The 19,105-nt window shown below is 38.7% G+C and overlaps 1 protein-coding gene across 10 annotated transcripts in view; it reads left to right on the top strand.

The window, feature by feature from the left end:
* The window catches only part of LOC308404971 (CUB and sushi domain-containing protein 3-like), a 251,895-nt gene extending 237,581 nt beyond the window's left edge, over positions 1-14,314 (top strand). For 5 of the 10 annotated variants that reach the window (XM_080895304.1, XM_080895305.1, XM_080895302.1 and 2 more), the window contains 6 exons: positions 6,275-6,454; positions 6,779-6,844; positions 8,682-8,840; positions 9,226-9,338; positions 10,085-10,172; positions 10,681-11,173. In XM_080895304.1, coding sequence (XP_080751430.1) covers positions 6,275-6,454; positions 6,779-6,844; positions 8,682-8,840; positions 9,226-9,338; positions 10,085-10,172; positions 10,681-11,042 — 968 coding nt within the window. In that variant the 3' untranslated portion in view covers positions 11,043-11,173. The other 5 variants (XM_080895307.1, XM_080895306.1, XR_013973240.1 and 2 more) reach the window with 4 other exon arrangements.
* The last annotated feature ends 4,791 nt before the right edge of the window (positions 14,315-19,105 follow it).

Here is a 19,105-nt window from a genome sequence, read left to right as displayed (position 1 = left end):
ATTATCAGTCCAGTACTTGTACCTGACCAGTTTTAGAGGATTTTATAATGCTACTTTACACTGACTGGTGAATAATTCAAGCATGGAAAAAGGCACCTAATTCCTAAAGGCACACCGGACTGAAAATCAGGTCTCATGGAGTGATCGATTCATATTATAAAGTTTTGATTCGAATTGATTCAAATTGTCATCAATATGCACGGGACAGGTCAGGAGAGAGGTGCAAAAGTGCACATAAAACACAGTGGAGGTTCTGTCGTGGTTTGGAGATGAATTTCAGCCAGTTGTGTTCAGAATCTTGTCAAAATTGCTGGAAATATGAACGTGGAAAAGTACGGTCAGATTTTCATCGTGTAATATCGTCTGGAAAGAGTCCGATTGATAACAGCTTCATTTTTTAGCAAGACCCCAAACATACTGTCAATGCAGCAAAAGCTTCCCTAGATAGAAAAACACACACTGGAAAACTACCAGTCATGAATTGGCCTCCCCAGAGCCCGGACCTCAACAATATTGAAGCAGTGTGGGATCATTTTGACAGAACAAAAGGCAGCCAACATCAAAAGGAGAGCTTTGAATGTCCTTCAGGAAGAAATATTCCTGAAGACTGCTTGAAGAAATGACACCAATGCTGCGTAAGAGTTCAGGCTGTGTTGAAGAATAAATGTGGTACCAAATATTGACTTTCAGGCTCGTTAGAACTGTACAAACTCTGGTGTTGCTTTATATACTGTATTTTCATGTATGTTTGCACATGTTTGCATATGCATATTCAATAAATACCTGCACGTATTTCCCATTATGAACCTGTCAAAATATAAAGAAGAGACATTTACGCAGTACTGTATATAAAGTCAGTTGTTGTGCAGAGATTCTTTTTCAAATTAAGATTTTTTTTAAATTAAGATTGTTCTCAAAACTTCAGCTGAAAGCAGAAAAGACTACAAAAAACATACCTGTCTACACTTGACAGCTCCTCAGCCCTTCCTGCTCCACCTCTATCTTCAAACTGCTGACCCTGTCATCCTGCTCGCTATAGAATAATTCAGGATGTTGCACCTCCCCTGACTCCTTAATGGCATTTATTGCGAGCATTGTGATGGATACCCAAAAATAGAGCAGCAGTCAGAGCAGATTTAAATCAATATTATTATAAATTATAAAACTCATATGTAAAAATGTGATTTTTAACTAAAAGACTGACATCGTATTGCCGGAGGTGTGGGAGCAGCTGTGTTTGGTGAGGATTAATATCTATATGCAGTTAAATGATTGCTACAGAGTGAAACACATATAGTCTGTATTGCACCGCTTTGTGAGTCTTCAAAAAAGTCGAGATGACTCTGCTGCTAACAAAGGAAAATATTATAACACGAAAATAAAATAGAAAACAAATCACTAGACGAGAAGATTAATTTGAAGTCCCTTTCACTTTGTTAAACACTAGTTCTCTTCATTATTTTCTGAGGAAGCCTAATGCGTAACAATATATTCTTAATTTATATCCGTGCTTAATTTAAAGCTCTTCGTCATCTTTTATCTGCCACGAGACGGACAGCAGAAGCCGAGGACACGATTCAGTCAATTGTTAGGCAAATTTATGCTACATAACTCATTAAAATTCGTGTTTACCTGCTTTGTTTTTAAATATGGTAATTAAGGTTTCAGCCTTAATTGATTAATAATGGGTTAATGACTTCCACCATACCTGACAAAACAAGAAATGTTAATGCCTCAACCTAGTCTTAAACTTTAGTAAATCTCTACATTTCTCTAAAGACAGTTTATATTTTTATACTGAAAGAGTGAAAAATAAAATATAAGCCATGTTTATGCCTACTGGATATTGATTTGATTTGCTTCCTGAATATTCCCGCCGTGCACATTACTGCAGTGATTAGTCCTCAAGAAGCTGCGAGCAACCTTTTTGAATATTGTGTACCAACAGAACATCCCACCAGCCACAATTACTTGAATGGGCATAAAATAATATATTAAAAAAAACAATGTTTTAAGGTTTTTGCTTTATTTTCTTGACTTGGGCTGTTCAGCAGGTGCAGTTTCATTGCAGGGTGTGCCTACTGTGGTTGCAACATTTCAGGAGCTGCTCTCTGGCCTTGTTCCATCACCTGTAGTGGCTTGAAAAATGTATTGATTTTACCCCTGACCTCCTCTTGTCATTGTTAGCTGGAATTGAAAACACAGTCTTAGAATACAGAATTTATGTTTGGCAGTCACCGCTATCTTTTACCCTACAGTTTAAGGAAAGACCCTCAAAATAAATGACTGAGAAACATTCTTAGCCTAATGCTACATTAACATTGGTCATTTAAATACTCTAATCGTCAGTAGGTTAGCTTGCCATAAAACTTTGTGGCACATTAGCTTATTAACTGGCAGGCAGCATCACATCCATCAGATATCATGCATTCATGCCACACTGTTTTCCTAATATTTTTTATTGAAAGACTTCTCTAAATCTGAAGGTCATGCATATAAATTTTTTTGTGCAAGTAGAATCTCTTTTCACTATGGCACAGTTCACACTGGCGCAGGCTTCTTGTGAATAGAAAACTCGAGATGTGTTTTTTATAAGTCACAGTAGCTCTAACCCACACCTCCAATCAAGCTTCATTGATTGAACCTCAGGTTTGTTAACTAGATTCCAATTAGCTTCTGCTGTTGTCATTAGCCCAGAGGTAAATGATGTATTCAGGAGGGACCTGAACAATAACTTGTGTGCTGTGCTGTTAGTTAAACTTGCTTGTGTTGGTTCATAATTGTAACTCCTAGCATTAGGACTGAGCAGCCTGAATGTTTTTTGCAATAGCATGTGTCATTAAATAGTGCATGTGGTTGCTATGAATGGGAGATACAAAAAAAAAGATTTTGGTTTAATAAAACTGCGAATCATTGTCCAGTAAATTAATGACAGCCAAGTAATTTTTTATGCGTTCATGCCTGGAGATGGTTACACAGGCCCAGTGGGGTGTCTGGCCCAAAAAAACATTGTGGATAAACAGTGGTTATTAGAGGTGGGAATCACCATACATCCCACGATACGATATTATCACAATACTTAATGCACGATACGATATTATTGCGATTTTTTTTTTTAATATCTGCAATATTCAGATTCTGTACATAAAGGTAAACTTTATCAGTATTCATTTTATCTAATATCAGTCTCACACTCAGTCTTTCTCTCATTTCAGTCAGTTTTATTGTTGACAAACTGAATGGTTTGTATTACAGTCTAGTCCAACTTAACTGAATGCAACCATCTGGTACAATTATAGCTATTCTGAACTATGCAATTTATGAAAACCATGCAGCCCCTTCAGCAACTGAAGAATTTGAAAGTAAATTAAAACAAAATATAATTTTACATTAAATAAAAAAGTTTTAAACTTAATTAAAATAAAACATGTCTTAAATTAAAATAAGTAAACTGTCATGTTTATTGCTGCCAAAAAAAAGTTAAACACATTTGGACAGTGAAGGAATGTCAGGATTCTTGCTCAGAAAAAGGAGCTGATCAACGTGCTCTGAAGTCAGAGCACAAAAACTTTTTTTGTAACAAAATATCGATTTCTGCTGTCCCTGTATCGATACATTATTAGCAAACAAAATATCACGATACTACACAGTATCGATTTTTTCCCCCACCCCTAGTGGTTATGTATATGTATTTCAGTGTGAGTGCTTTTGTGTGGATCCAACACTCTGTTGTGACCTTCGGTCAAAACACAGTCATAAATCCTCTAAAATACCTTTCTCTATGATTAAATGGTCCTCTGTTACTGTGAAGCCACTTAATGGATTTAAAAGTGAAGCCAACCAATCTTATACAGTTGGCAAAAGCAAAAACTTGGAGGGATTATCAACACATTTAATGCAAGTGATGCAATGGACGCAAGTCAGAATTTAATATTCCTGGCTCTTACTCTTGTTATCTCTATCAGATTATATTGTTATATAACAATATTATTATTCATTCTCTAATATATAAAAAACTTGAATAAATCGAAAAACTGAAAGACCTGTATGTATGTCTACAGATTAATGAGATTGCTTGTAATAAATAAAGTTGTGTGTTACAAGAAAAGAAAACATTGTAACAGATTAAAAGTTAACTTTATGCTATCGACCGTGGCCTGCTGTTACTAAAGCTGGCTGACCTTCTTGTCCCTTACAGAAATCCATCAGCATGGCTGTCTCTCTGTGTCTGCCTCTATCTACCTCTGCGTCTCAGTCTGTATCCCTAGCCCCATAGCTAAGAGATAGCAGCGTTGAATGAAGAACATTGCATGTTGTCGTGTGACACAAAAACTGTTCTTTGAGGCTCCTTGTAATCTCAGAAGTAAAGCCCACTGTGCCGTTTGAAGTGTAAATAAACTGTCAGCTGAATCTGATGAGGAACATGATATGTGTTTGGTACAATTCACAGGCCTTGTAAGTGCCTTTAGTATTCATGGTCTACAAACTGTGCACCACACTGGACATATGCTGACAGTCATTTTAAAGGAGTTACTTAGACTTGTCCTCAGGCAGTAGGGAGGGAATATAGCTTTATGTTTCTAGCTTTAATATCTACAACCCGTTGAAAGAGGTAGTTTTGGTTTTTCTTTCTCTTTTTTTTTGCACTGTGTAAATAAAAACCACCTCATTAAAAAAGTTCTGTGTGGCACACGCGGTTGATTTAAACAGTTTTTTCTAATGCATGCTAAATTGTTACATCCAGTTATAAGTATATGATGCATTAGATGAGCTTTCTGCTAAATTTCAACACAACCTTTACCTTCACGGGCCTCTTTAACTTCCTAGAAAATGGACACTGTGCTTGCAGACATGCACACTCACCCACATATATAATACTACTTGAACATTTCTCAAACACCAGCAGCAGTAATATCCAGAAAGAGGAATTTCCAGCAGTCTGCTCGTCTTTCATAAAGCCCAAACTGGGTTTCATCCTGGCATCCCTTCCACACCCTATTGCCACTAATGTCGTTAAGACGCCATGAAGAACTGATTTGGTACTGTGACTCACTTGCAGCTGTCTCCCATTTGACAGCTGGCAACATATTCTTTCACTCACAAACTGCAAAATTATTTCGCTGTTTTCACATTATGGTCGATGCCTCAGAGGCTGAATGCTCAGTTTTTTTTTTTGGTTTGTAGGGTGATTTGCATAAACTTTTGTTTTGTAGGGAGAGACTGTTGAAGTGAAAATTTAAGCTAAGTGTAATCAGTGTATTCAGATATTTAATTCAGACTAAATAAGACACTGGTGTTTTGGCAACACGACAATAACAGTGTTTGCCCCCAGTTTGTTATTCGTCTAAATGCTATCCTAAATTTCTCCCTGCTTTGTTTTACTTTTTGGAAACAGAAGACAGGAGACAAAACACATTTCAACACTTTTGTGGATGGGAGATTTCACTTTCTGAATTTTATTCTTTCCAAATAAAACATGACAAACTATTTAGTGGTTGGTCATTCGTTGTCATGGAGCTCTCACACTTTTTTCCTCAATGTAGTCAGCCCAGGCTGCACCGTACATGCACGCTCTCATGCTGTATGCTCTCACAAGGTTTAAAACAACGTTTGCTTCAGCACTTTTCTTTCCCACAAGGACACCAGTGAGCTTAGACCAGCTCGGTCCTGCCCTTGAACATTTTCGATTATTTCAAGATATACACAAACACCTCCAAATGTTTTGGGGGGTTTTCAGCTGCTAGCTGAATTACAATGAGTTCACCTAGACCTTGTGTTGCACTGCTATAGCATTTAAACGCAGGCATTCCTTATTGCTTGCAATCTGTGACCGGTAGCTGACACAGTTAAGGTTTGGATATAATTTGGCTCCCGCTCACGTTGGAGGAAAATTCAGTGTAAAGTTAAGCAGTGCATATCCTAACCCACAAGATTGTATTCATATTAGAACATAAACATAAACATATTAAAGTATCAGCATGCTTCCTAATAGCTGCCTGCACTCAATTAAATTGTAAGATATGCGTACTTCCCTTTTTACCCCCACCCACCCCTTGTATCTTCTTCTTCCTCCCCCTAGTGAGAGCTTAATTATCTTTTCTCTATCTGTACATCTTTCTGAGGTGTGTGTGTGTGTGTGTGTGTGTGTGTGTGTGTGTGTGTGTGTGTGTGTGTGTGTGTGTGTGTGTGGTGCACGACTCTATTTGTATGCATGTCTGGGATTGTGATGTGAATGTGTGTGTACTAACACATTGCTCCTCTGCTTGATATCCAGCTCACTCCTGCAAGCAGCCGCGGAGCCCAGCCAACGCTGACGTCATGGGTCTAGACCTGCCTTCGTACGGCTACACCCTGGTGTACACCTGTCAGCCAGGTTATTTCCTCTCCGGAGGTTCAGAGCACCGTGTCTGCCGCTCCGACGGCAGCTGGACTGGCAAGGTGCCCGTGTGCAGAGGTACGTGGCTGGCAAAGGTCTGCGGGGGGCAAATGATTGAAAAAGTGGTAAGAAGGGAAAGAGTTGGAGTTAAAGATAAATCATCCAAAACGATAACGAGGTGCGTTCTGTGAGCCTATCGTATAACTGCCAGCAAGTTTCTCAAAGTTTCATCAATGTTAGCGTTAGAGCATAGCCACCACAGGTTTTAGCAAAAGAGGGAAAAGTACAATGCAGGCAGTATGTTACAGCTGAGTGCTATTTGTTTTGGAAACATCCTCCAGCTGTTAGACCCTGCTGCGTATCACAATATCTTTGTGACAGATATATTTATGTTCTTTTCAGCCGGTTCCAAATCGCATGAGAAAACTGTCAAACATATACTGGGAACACCAAGCCCTAAAATAAACGGTGAGTATTGAACTGTACGAGCTTTCCATTTAATACATGCAGAAGTCGACAATCCTGTACTGCATCTGCCGTTTGATAGGCTCGGCATTAACTGCTGCACAGAAACATTTTGTTTCTTAAACAGCAGGAAAAAATCATCTCCGTACAACCAACGCTCGCCCTTTTTCATTGTATGCACTCTGCATAGTGTGAGCAATGTTTATCTTCATCAGATCACATAAATAATAATTATGTATTGCCTCTTGCACAAAACCTAGTGTTGTAGCGTAGTATTGCAGGTTATAGGTTCCGCCGTAGAGGAGAATTATTAAAATGATGAAAATTATTGGTGTAGAGCGTGGTGCATATTTGTCCGTGGCTATATTACAAATACAGCAGGTTTCCTTTTTCCATTTCAATATATGCCTCTTTCAGAGTCATTTAGAGCAAATAATTACTGCAAAACAAGATTTAAATCCAATTGGTTCCAGGCAAAATTAACAGGTCATAATAGGGAGCGATATTCGCATAATATACGTACGACGCGTTTCATCTGTAATAGAAAATGGTGCAGCATGGTAATTACTTGTAAAACTGTACCGCAATACATGCATGTAAATTTATGCTGTAATTATGATGAAAATATACTAAAGTCTCTGAATTTGCCTTGAGCATCGAAGAGCACTGTAACGCATTAAAGAAAAAAATTTAAATGTGTTCGTTTAGAATATGCTAATAGAAATTGTAATTAATTGGTGATGCATATGTGGTTCAAACATGAAGCTTTCCAACATGAAGCTTCCTCCCGGAATGAAATCTGTATTTTTACTGCCAGGTTCTTTCCAGACCTTTAGGACAGCCTTCATCCTTGCCAAATGGACTGGTACTTATTTAGTACTTTTCTATTCTTACTGAGCACTAAAGCTCTTTACTATTATGTTTTTCTGTCAGCTTCAACTGTACTTGAACTGTTATTCAGCAGATTCTGATATGCTAACATAATGTAAGATTGTTAACATGGTATCTGTATTGTAGGCACCATCACTGTGTCCATGTTAGATATAAGCACGTAGCATATACCAACATATCACTGTAAAACTAAAGAGGCTGCTTCAAATGTTGTCAGTAAAGCCTGCACATATCAAGGCTGTATCATCAAGGCTTGTGTTATCAATACTAAATACTTTGGCTAGGTAAGCTGTTCATATTTACTCAGGAAGCCTAAATTGAAATTTTAAAAAATAAGTAAAGTAGAGTGCATTAAGACATTTAAACACAGAAGAAAATCTGTCCAGGGGTCTGTGCAAAACACAAAAAAGAGGTTTCTGTTTTATTTTTTAGCATTTTCAATTCTCATCTTTACACAAATTAAGTGACCACCATTGACCCAAGCTACCAAGTCCCACTTCTTCAGTAATTACTAGGTTATTATTCAGACCAAGATTAATGTTTTTTCCTGCTATTAACTACAAAGCGTCACCTTTCTGCGTTCTTGCAGGCTAGAAGTTTTTCCACTGCATAATATTAAAAGTTTCTGCCGATTTCACAGAGCAAGCCTACAGTTATCGCTTTAAAATTGTATTTAATTATCACTGGCTGAGATTGTCAAAGCATATAAGGAACTTGATATTCAAATTGAATGACGAGATTGTTATCAGCTGTCTGTTATGTTGATTCCACGCCGTTTCTAATTACCCTTTTGCAGCGTTGGAGTCGGCTTGAATTACAACCATGATGTTGACTTGATGTTTAAAATATACGTGTTTGAACCAGTAGTTCCCCAGGAGTTAATTTGATGTAATTTTTTTTAATGACAAAATGTTTTGACATTACTTAGCGAGGTTTCATTTTCCCACAGTTCCCGATGACGTCTTTGCACCTGATTTCATCTGGAAGGGTTCATATGATTACAAGGGCCAAAAGCAGCCAATGACTTTAACAGTCGCCAGCTTTAATGCCACAACGGGAAAAGTCAATGTAACTTTAAGAGACAGTAGCATGGAGTTTCTGCTCTCTGGTGAGTCATCAATAAATCATCTGTCTTCTACATCCTCCCCCCTAACCGCCCCTCAACAAATCTGTGTGTCACTTCCATTTATTTTGAGGATGCCTCATGTCAATCAGTCAATCACCAAATGATCTCATGCATGAGAGTGGAAATTAACTATTGGCACTAAAGACGGATGTATCAGTCTGCAGCGAGTGACTGACTAACTGCCCACTCAAGAGTCACTCGTCTCCTCCCCTCCTCCCCCAGCTGTTTCTTCTTTTCTCACCTCTTCTTTTCTTCTCCGGCTTTTCTTCATTTTCCCCGCTCGCTTCTCTCTGCTTTTATCATTCTGCCACACTCATTGCCTCATCTCTTTACTCGCATCATTTCTCTTCTTGTCCTTACCTTGTAGGAGTCTACAAACGCCAGGAGGCACGGCTAATGCTCCTGCTGTACCAGATGAGAGCAGTGGCCCACAGCTCCTTGAGCAGGATTACTGATGAGACCTGGGCAATGGACGGATTTGTGAGTGTAAACAGGAATTTGAATCACACGGGAAGTAATCTTTGGAGAACAAAAAGCAGGCGCTGCAGCTGTAATTTATTTTATTAAGTCTGTCAGACAGATAGAATGACGAGAGAAATGGGCTATAACTAGTTGGAAGCCAAAAATAAGCCTCCCCTGGACTTAATGAAACCGCTGTGTCCTTATTGTTTGCTGTGATCCTACTTAAGAGCGCCAAGAGATATAAAAAAAATCATAACATATGAGAAAAGAATGTCCTCACAAGCAGAATAGTAATTTCTCGGCTTACTGTGTGTTACCGCTGGTGCATGTTTACACTGGCTCAACCTCAGATGCATCAGGCGCGGTGTACAAACCATTTCGCTGCACCTACACTGACAATTTGCTGAATAAGCTCAGACGTACACCTGAGATCTAAGGGACCCGGAACAACTGCAGAATCATTTTGGTTGTTAAATTTGAAGTTCTTTTTCTAAAATAAACTTCAAGGTCCACTTAATAACAGCCACTGACAGGCTGCACACCGCCGAGCTATTGATAGCATAGCTCACAGCTTCTGCAGAAGAGTTTCGGAGAAACAAGGGTGTTATTTTTGAATGTAGCACGACAGAATCTGTCGGCTGTCGTGCTAAATACGGTATAGCAGAGGTTTTTGATGACGCGTAGAACAGATGTGTCACAGATTTTATTTGTGCAGATGAAACAAAGCACTGTTTTTCAAGACCTCCGTTATGCATTTCTGCCAGGTTTCAGCTGAGCCTGAGGGCGGTAGCTATGTGTTCCAAGGCTTCATACAGAGTAAAGACTACGGACAGTTTGGGCTACAGCGACTTGGTATGCATTTTTTTCCCCTTCCAATACAGTAATCCTCATTGCCATCTGTCACACATCCATCTAATCATTTTCCATTTTTAATAACATGTTGTGTATGATTAATTTGCATGAATTTTCAAACTTTACTGTGGAATATCTGTGTAGGTTCTCAGTCATCCAGGTCATGGTAGTCTTAAGAGCTTGTTTAAGTTTTTTGAAAATGTTTCACCTCAAAATCAAGAGTCTAATTCAGTCCCAGGTATTTAAACCTTAGCGGGGGGTTGTTGCTTGTCACTTTCCTTCGTGACAGGCTAAATTTGTCTCGATATCTGAGCTGAAGAGGTTGGAGAAGGACACTTAACTCCAGCACACATGCACCAAAGACACTTTTAAAGGCATTCATGTAAAGTATTATTTAAAAAAAACTCAACTACTACCTGAGATACTATATGAATAATATGGCTGTTATACTATTATACTGGCAGCATTCATACACTTAAAGTGCCTTACTCCTCGTACCTGCTTTCAGCCACCTCTTACCTCAACCATACAGCGAGCAGCAGATTATCCACTCCACCATCATTGCCCTTCACTTGTGTGTGCTCTACATTAACGCTGCCATCATCATATGATGGTCTCCAGGAGATTATAGCAGTCACAGTGATCATCATCAGTATGATCATTATGGATATCATCTGGCTGCTGTGTCTCCAACTCCAGCTTTATGATTTTCATCATCGTCGTCATTACCACCAACAGATATGTATCATTCTGGTTTTTTGTCTCTCTATTTTGTTCTTTGCATTTTTTTTTCCAATGCATATCCTGCATACAGTCTCTGTTTTTCATTTCCTCTGGTTAAATGTTGCGTTTGCCATGTCGCAGGTTTGAGCGTGAGAGAGAACATTACGCTCACCGACCCTGAAACCAACGGCTCCACCAACAGCAGTTCTGTCGCTGTCGCCATCCTCGTGCCTTTCTTTGCTCTCATCTTTGCAGGCCTCGGTTTCTATCTCTACAAGCAGCGGTACGTAGTGGACCCTGGTTTCTGCCACACTAGCTGCCGTAGTGGACATCTCTTTGGTTCCCACATGTGAAAGAATGTAGAGTCTGTGTTCCCAGGTTGAGCTTTAGTAATTTACTACACACTTGATGTCAAAGTTATAGACTCCCAGATATTTCTAGATGTCTTCACATTTGCAGCCAGTAGTGGATGGTACACAGCGGCCCACTTCCAGAGTCTGCTTTATCGCAGTAAAGTTCCTCACTCAATACAGTAACTTACTTGTGAGAGACTCCAAAGCCTGATGCAATATTAGTCAACGTATTACCATCTAAAGTGTATTACACAGCAGCATGCTTTAGGTTTTTTAATGAGAATGGCTTTCATACAAAGCGTAATTTGCTATATGTTCACACGTGTAAGTAATGCACAGGGTGTGTATTGTGTGCAGATGGAAGGATTTCCCCTTAATTTAAACGGAATAGCTCTCAGAGCATAGCATGCACATTTTGCACTCATGCAAATTTTGCACTCATTATGTTACCTACCAGAGAAATGGCACAGGGCACCTCTGACTGCTCTTTTCAACAGTAATTACAATTCAGTCTCATTTACCAGCTACAGCAGTCCGGACCAAGATAATGGAAAAGTGTTTATATGATTGGAAGGATGGTAGATAATTGGCTTACTATGTCTAACTAATATGCACCCTTCCATCCTTTTTTTTTTTTCTCCCCAGGAAAACAGATAAAGCGCAGTACACAGGATGCTCTGTCCACGAGAACAACAATGGACAGGCCACTTTTGAGAATCCCATGTATAACACGAACACGAAAGCTGCTGAGGGGAAAGTTGTCCGCTTTGACCCCAATCTCAACACCATCTGCACCATGGTTTGATGTCTATTGAGTATCAGAAAAAGGACCGGAGAAAACGACCTCTCCGGGTTTGTTTCACGTGACTATATATAGACATATTTATATATTTCCCAGTTTCTAAAGTCACCGAATTGCTCAGAAACATAAAGCACACTTTCAGCAACACTTTAAGGTGGTTGCGATCGATCGTATACACAAAGTAAAAGATGAAAGAGTGAGGACGAGTAGGTACCGCACCTATTCAGATTTTCCCCTAGTCTGGTGAAGAGAAGTGTTTTTTTGCACTCTGTGAGTGTTGGCTTTATAAATAAAAGAGCCTGCGGCATATAGATAAAATAGAGTATTTTATACTCTGTAGTATAAATATAGAGGGGTTATTTCGTAATACCAAATGAAAAATTTAATGTTTTCTGTTACAACAAAAAAGAAAAAGAAAAAACTAAACAAAAAAACAAAACAGCCCCGATCTACGCTGTTTTGTTTGCTTTCGTCTTAGTCTTACATCATCCTGATGAGAATTATTTTTCTGTCATGGAGGTGAGGAGCCTCTCAACTGTGAGTTGATCAATCTAATCTGTTTTCTGTTTTCCAAGCAGCGGGGTGTGTAAGCGCAGATGAAGTGGTAGAAGAGAAACAGGCTCTCTTTGAATAGCGTCGATGCTGAAGTCTGTTCAAAGTTATATGGTCAATTATACCTCTTAATTGGGTGGTACCTCCTACTGAGGAAATGTATGGCCAGGGATTTAATTACTGAGGTGCAGCACACTTTTCCGAGTGCCACTGGCAAGGCTTAGGCTTCTGACGACAACAGAGTGCATTTTCTTCACCAGAGATATATTTAGCATTAGTATTTATTGATGTTTGCAATGAATTTGTTTTTGACTGAAATGTTCGCACAGTTTGACAAGGCCAACCGTTCTGTACTTGTCAGTGAATCGGTGATTTTGGGACTTATTAAACTGGTAGCTAGGTTTTCCACTGATGGTTTTTGCCTCTCAGAAAAACTTTGTGCCCCAAATGAGCCAAATCTGGAGTGAAGTAACCCCTGGCCTTGAGCCTGTATATATCAAGAATTTCAAAGTAGGAGTTGCTTGCCTAATTAGTTCAGGTTTTCTTAAAAAACAAGGTCAAGAATAACTACACTGCACAGAACATACAACTGGCCAGGTTTCCCAGAAGTTCATTTAAGCCTGGAAGTCAGTAAATTCCGCAATGATATGTGAGTGGGCAGCCTGAGCCTTTTATTATGTTAATCAATATTTTGACAGCCTTATGTTAGAGTAACTCTTAAAAACAAAATAAGCGCAACTACCCCATCATCTCTAATTTTCAGAGCGGTGTGTGTTCTACAATTCTTTTGGGAAACCGTGCCTTAGTCAGTATATTCTTTATTCATACTCCTACTCTAAGACACTTGATGAATACACGGCCTTGGCCTGTTTTATTAACACTGAAACAATTTTTTTTTGAAACCATCAGCTTCTGCCAACAAATGTACAGTATACACAAGAATTTGCACACTTAAACATGAACCACCATTCATTTTAAACTCCCATCCAAGACCAGTTATGTTTTAAATATTTTTAAAAAAGTATAGAATTTGACACTGTCATCACATTTCTACATCATTGCAGTGCCTTGAATACTGTATGGGCATGTGTTTTTTAAGAAAGACATTACATATATTGTATTAGTAAAACTGCACACTGGTGTAATTTATCTGCACAGTTTGCAATGATTTAGCAGAGTGATGTCAGAGGGTTTATCTGTGACGAGGCATCAAAAAGCAGCTCATAGTTTCATAACTGTGCATGTTGGCAAAAAGTGATCCAGTATAGCAATTGCTGCTATAGTACTTTGTACCACTACGTTGACTCCTGTCATTGCTATTCCATTTTGTACATTTATACAGTTTTGATACTTGATGGCATTCTTTGGCAAGATGTCTTGTGTTATCGATATGTACTATATTTTGCAAGTTTCACATTTCTTATGGATGAAAAAAAATAATAAATGCATCTGGTCAAAACAGTATACGGTCAGTCTTACACCCAGAGACTCCGGAGTAGAGTAGAATGCTTTTAAATGTACCACACAGTTGTTATCCCGTTCAAAAACCTGTGAATAAGAACATGTACATATAACAAAACTTTTGTAAAGAGATATATTTTTTATGCAATTAAAGCATTTGTAAGTTATTGAATATGTTGTGTAAAATTTCACATGTAAATGTCATGTAAGATCAAAAAAATTTGTATTTTTTCTTTATCAGCAATGTATAAATCGTTCATTTATATATAAAATATAAAATAATGAACATGTGTTGATGATTCTTATTTCTGATTTGCTTGGTTCTGTTAAACTGCAGTTTATTTGCTTTGTAAAGAAAGTTTTAATAAGCACACTTCCTGATTCAATAGGAAGTAAGGAGGTAAGTAACAGCCAGGTGTTGCTAGTCAAATACACTTGATGAATTGGTTACCTGGAAGTGTGAGCACCTCTATAAAAGCGCAAACTTTGGTAATTTGTTGGACTGGAGCATTCAGGTTTGTGTATTAAAACAATGCCAGGAGTGGATTTCATCTTTCATCAGACCATGCAATGCTCAGAAAAACTGCAAAACACCCAAGAGCTAGATCTCAAACCCCACCTGCTTCAGTTACTGTGTTAAATTTCAAAGTTCATGACAGTAGAATTGGAAATAAACTGAAGTATGGCTTGTGTTGAAGTTTGTTTAGGAGACAGCCTCTTCTCTCTTAACATGGCATGAGAGCTTAGATTTGTGAGGTTGCCTCTGAACGAACAGGACTCCTAGAATAATGTTTCTTTGACTGATGAGACCACAGCAGAGATGTTTGGCGATAATGCTAAGCACCATTGATGAAAAGCAAACACCATATCATCAAGACGTTGTCTTGGGCTTGTTTTGCAGCCACAGGACCTGAGCAGCTTGCAGTCATTGAGTCAGCCATGAACTCCTCTGTATATCAAAGTATTGTACAGTCAAATGTGAAGCTTGGTGAAACGAGGTCATACAACAGAACAATGATCTCAAGCACAACAACAAATCTCCAAGAGAAAAAGAAAAGAATGAAGGTGTTTCAGTGCCTCAGTCAAAGTTCAGACCTCAGCCCAGTCGAAATACTATGAGAGAAACTGAGAACGGAGGCAGCATTATAAAGAAACTTCGGACAAAATTCCTTCACAGTGATGTGAGCGACTGATAAAGTCGTACAGAAAACAGTTACGTGGTTCTACGTGCTGTTGAATCATTGGGTGTACTTAATTTGAGGACTACATAGAGTAGATAGATCAGGGGTGTCGAACTCCAGGCCTTGATGGCCGCTGTCCTGCAGGTTTTAGATCTCACCCTGGGTCAACACACATGAATCACATGATTAGTTCATTACCAGGCCTCTGGAGAACTTCAAGATATGTTGAGGAGGTCAGCTGTGATGTATCAAGGACACATCTAAAACCCGCAGGACACCGGCCTCGAGGCCTGGAGTTTGACACCTGTGCTCTAGAGCTTTGAAGTCTGCCATGTGTCAGTGTGATCAATAAATGCAGTCTTACACTTTCAAACAGTGCTTAAAATAAAAAAATGAAAAAAACCTGCTGGATTTTAAAGGTCTCTTTGTCTCTACTGATCCAAATCTTTTTTGTGTGTTGCTTCTTACAAATTTCCTCTGGAATGGGCACAAAAATGAAAATGCATTTCAGTGTACTTGGCTTTGCATACAAAATGTATAACAGGTGTTCTTTGTTCTTTATTTATTTTTAATTTTTTTTCACAATTCTTTGGATTTCAGCAATTTGGATGATTGACCATTTATGCACAATAGAGAGAGCGCAAGTTCTACAAAATGCATGTGAAAATTGAGGCATTTGAGAGAAACAAACCCTGTTCCCCTACAAAGAACTCAATTTACCATGCATGAAAAAGTGTGTGCATTTGTCAACAAGACTACATTTCTAGAAAACAGCGGAAAATAGTGTCTGTGAAGTCTTTTAAGGAAGACAAATTGAACAAATTACAATAACAAAACAAACTATACGAAGGAGAAATTCATTAGTGTCCTACTGATACTGATACTACTGGGAAGAGAGGAGATAACTGTGGTATCACAGTAGAGGTGATCAGCAAGGGAGCGAGGCAGAGATCACAGAATACTCGATAAGGAATGTATGAAGAAGCCTCATAACAATCAACCCGCAAGCACATGAGTGACATGAATTGGTTTGATTTCATCCCGAGGTTAAGCATGCACTTTAATATTTAAGCCTGGGATTTGTGTATGGATTAGAAATATTTGCCAGAAGGATTTTACATTGAAGTTCCACTGAAGCATCATCAAGCAGGCTTTGCCATAGGGGTGATGATGTAAAGTAAGCCGTGCATAGTCGAGGATGTCAGAAAGACTCATGGTGTTTGCTAGGTGTGCGTGTGAAGACCTTATAAACACTGACGTGACTCTTCTGTTTGTTCTTAGAACAGCATTCGCAGTGTCAGCTTTCTGCTGCAGTTTGTACCACGCCATGCTTATAAATGCACAATTAAGATCTGAAGACTTTGCAAGTTAGTGCAGCAAGCTGATTTCTCTGTCCTGATTATGATATGAGGCATTGGTAGTCTTGGGGCGTGGGCCTGTGACTGGTAAAGAAAATCAGTTTGCAGAGGTGCATGCCCGGGTACAATGATGGGATGTTCCTGCCTCCCTTTGATGTTCAGATACCCTGCGGTGCTCCTCCACTTTCATCAAGGGCTCACCAACATTCCCAGCCAGCTATATTGACACTTTACGTCATAGATGGAAATTTTTATACATCGCTCCAGATTTCCCAACAGGAACTCGTCTGATATGAGTGCCCACTGTTGAGGGAATCGCTTCTTTGCCTGCATCGGATAACAGATTACATTTACAGAGTGAAGCAGAAGCCAGGAAAGTTGCTGGTTTACTGATATGTGAAACTTTTGGCTTTAATGGCCTGAACCGTGAGGTGACTAACCATCCCCTTTCTTGGTATACATTTCTTTTTTTTAAAGAAGTAAATGAACCATTTTAAACCAAGTTAGATAATGTCCTCAGGTGTGTGGACTGCTCGTGATACAAATGGGAAGCTGCTGACAGTAAAATATTAGTGAGAGATGCACTCAAACGCAGATAAAGCTAATGAAAATTTTATTTCTTAGCTTCTATAGGCTTTTTTTCTGTCATTTGTAAGGTTTTTCTATTTTTCCCCACCATGTCTTCCACCAAGAATCAAACCTGAAACACTTCTTTATTTGGAAGATATTTAAGGGACACAAATTCCTAATGAATCATGGCTTTAGTAGAAGTATTTTCGCCAGTCATAACAATAAAATTCATGTAAAGGTTATGTCTTGGAAAATGGACTGGGATTTAATATTCTGAACCGTTTCCGAGAGCAGGGGCTGGAAGAGTTATATAGTTTAATGTACTCTTAATCTTAAAGTGGATGAATAATGTAAATTCCTCTATAACCTTTTCGGCTAAATAAATGTTTAACCCACAGTTAAATCACAGGGCTGCAGGGAAATAGCTTACGGCAGACTGAGGTAGTATATGACGGTTGATATAACTGGGGCCAACAAGCATGATCATAGCAATAAAAAAGTGCAACTGGGGGAGGGTGTGTGTGTGTGTCGAGGGTAGTTAGTGGTGCAGGATTATTGTAGATCCAGAGCACTTTGGGGATTTTGAAGATTCTTACAAAATGATTAGTTATCTGGCAGCTCTCCTCTTAAATCACGACAAAGACATTTACTGTAACATTATTTCCTTCCTCAGTGCTTTAGGTTACAGGTATATCATGGCCTATGTAAATTTTATAGAATACTGCTCACGTGAAGATAAATATGTCGTACTGGACTTCCCAGTACTTTAGGTACTCTACTTAAAGAAAAGAAAGAAAATGCAATGGTCTAACTGACTGGGAAATATAGTTTTTTGTTTTCTTTCCCAGATTTATCGTTGTCGCTGTGAGGATCCCAAACGGCTCATAGAAACTAACTGTAAATTGCCATAACCACCACTACAAAGAATACTTATTTTTTAATATTTTTCCAAGCATTAAGTGTTTTCTTTTAACTTGTAGACAAAGCCAGGATGACAGTTTCTGTGTTTAACATCTTTGTCTATAGCTAAGCAAAGCAAAGCAAATAGGCTTCCTCTTATTTAGCAGATGGACATGAGAGTGGCATCAACTTCTGTCTTCTAATTAGGCAGCTGTCACAGTCGTGGGTTTTGGCCTGGTGTTCTTAGCTTTGTTCTTGTCTTCAGTTAGTCATGTTCTTTAGGTTATTTGGTTTGATTTTGTTCTAAGTTACCTTTTCTATGTTGTTATCAGATTTAGTTCAGCTGTGTGTAGCTCATCGGGTGTTTCCACCCTGCCCTCATCTCCTCCTTATATTTAAACCCTCTGCCTCCTTGCATTCTCTGTTGTGTCATACTGAGTGCTTGCCTGCTTGGATGTGTCCCACCTACATTTGGATTTTTGGACTTTGTTTGGCTGTTTGACTCTTCTTCTTCTACACCCCAAATAAAGAATGATTTCCTGCTCTGATTTCCGTAATTTAAGTCTATGCTTTCCACTACAACGTGCTTCCCAAATAGCAAACCAATCATTTTAGAAGATTAACATTTGAAGATCTTTGTGCCTTTTTTTTTAATCAGTGTTTGAAAATACTGACTGAAAATACAAGGGAGAAAAAAATGTTTAATTTAACAAATTTTAGTGACATTAAACCCTAAAATACACCATGTGTTTGTCAGGTCATGCTGGCAACACAGTAAAGTCTGGCAAATAACAGGTTGTGTTCACTGAATTTCAACATCTGTTGTTTTCTTCTGCAACAGAGGCATACTGACCAGTCATGTGATTTTTGGATTCAAACTGATAATACACATTAAATCATCAAACTTCTGAGAGCCTGACACTCTAAGCTAGATGCCTGATGAAATGATGACACTGTTAACAATGTGCTTCAAACAGCGGTCTCAGACACAGGCTGTGAGATATAATATTAAAAAAATGTATCATTGCCACCT

This window comes from Rhamphochromis sp. 'chilingali', assembly GCF_963969265.1.
Source record: "Rhamphochromis sp. 'chilingali' genome assembly, chromosome: 11".
Taxonomy (NCBI): Eukaryota; Metazoa; Chordata; class Actinopteri; order Cichliformes; family Cichlidae; genus Rhamphochromis; species Rhamphochromis sp. 'chilingali'.
This window is presented reverse-complemented; position numbering and strand designations above follow the sequence as displayed.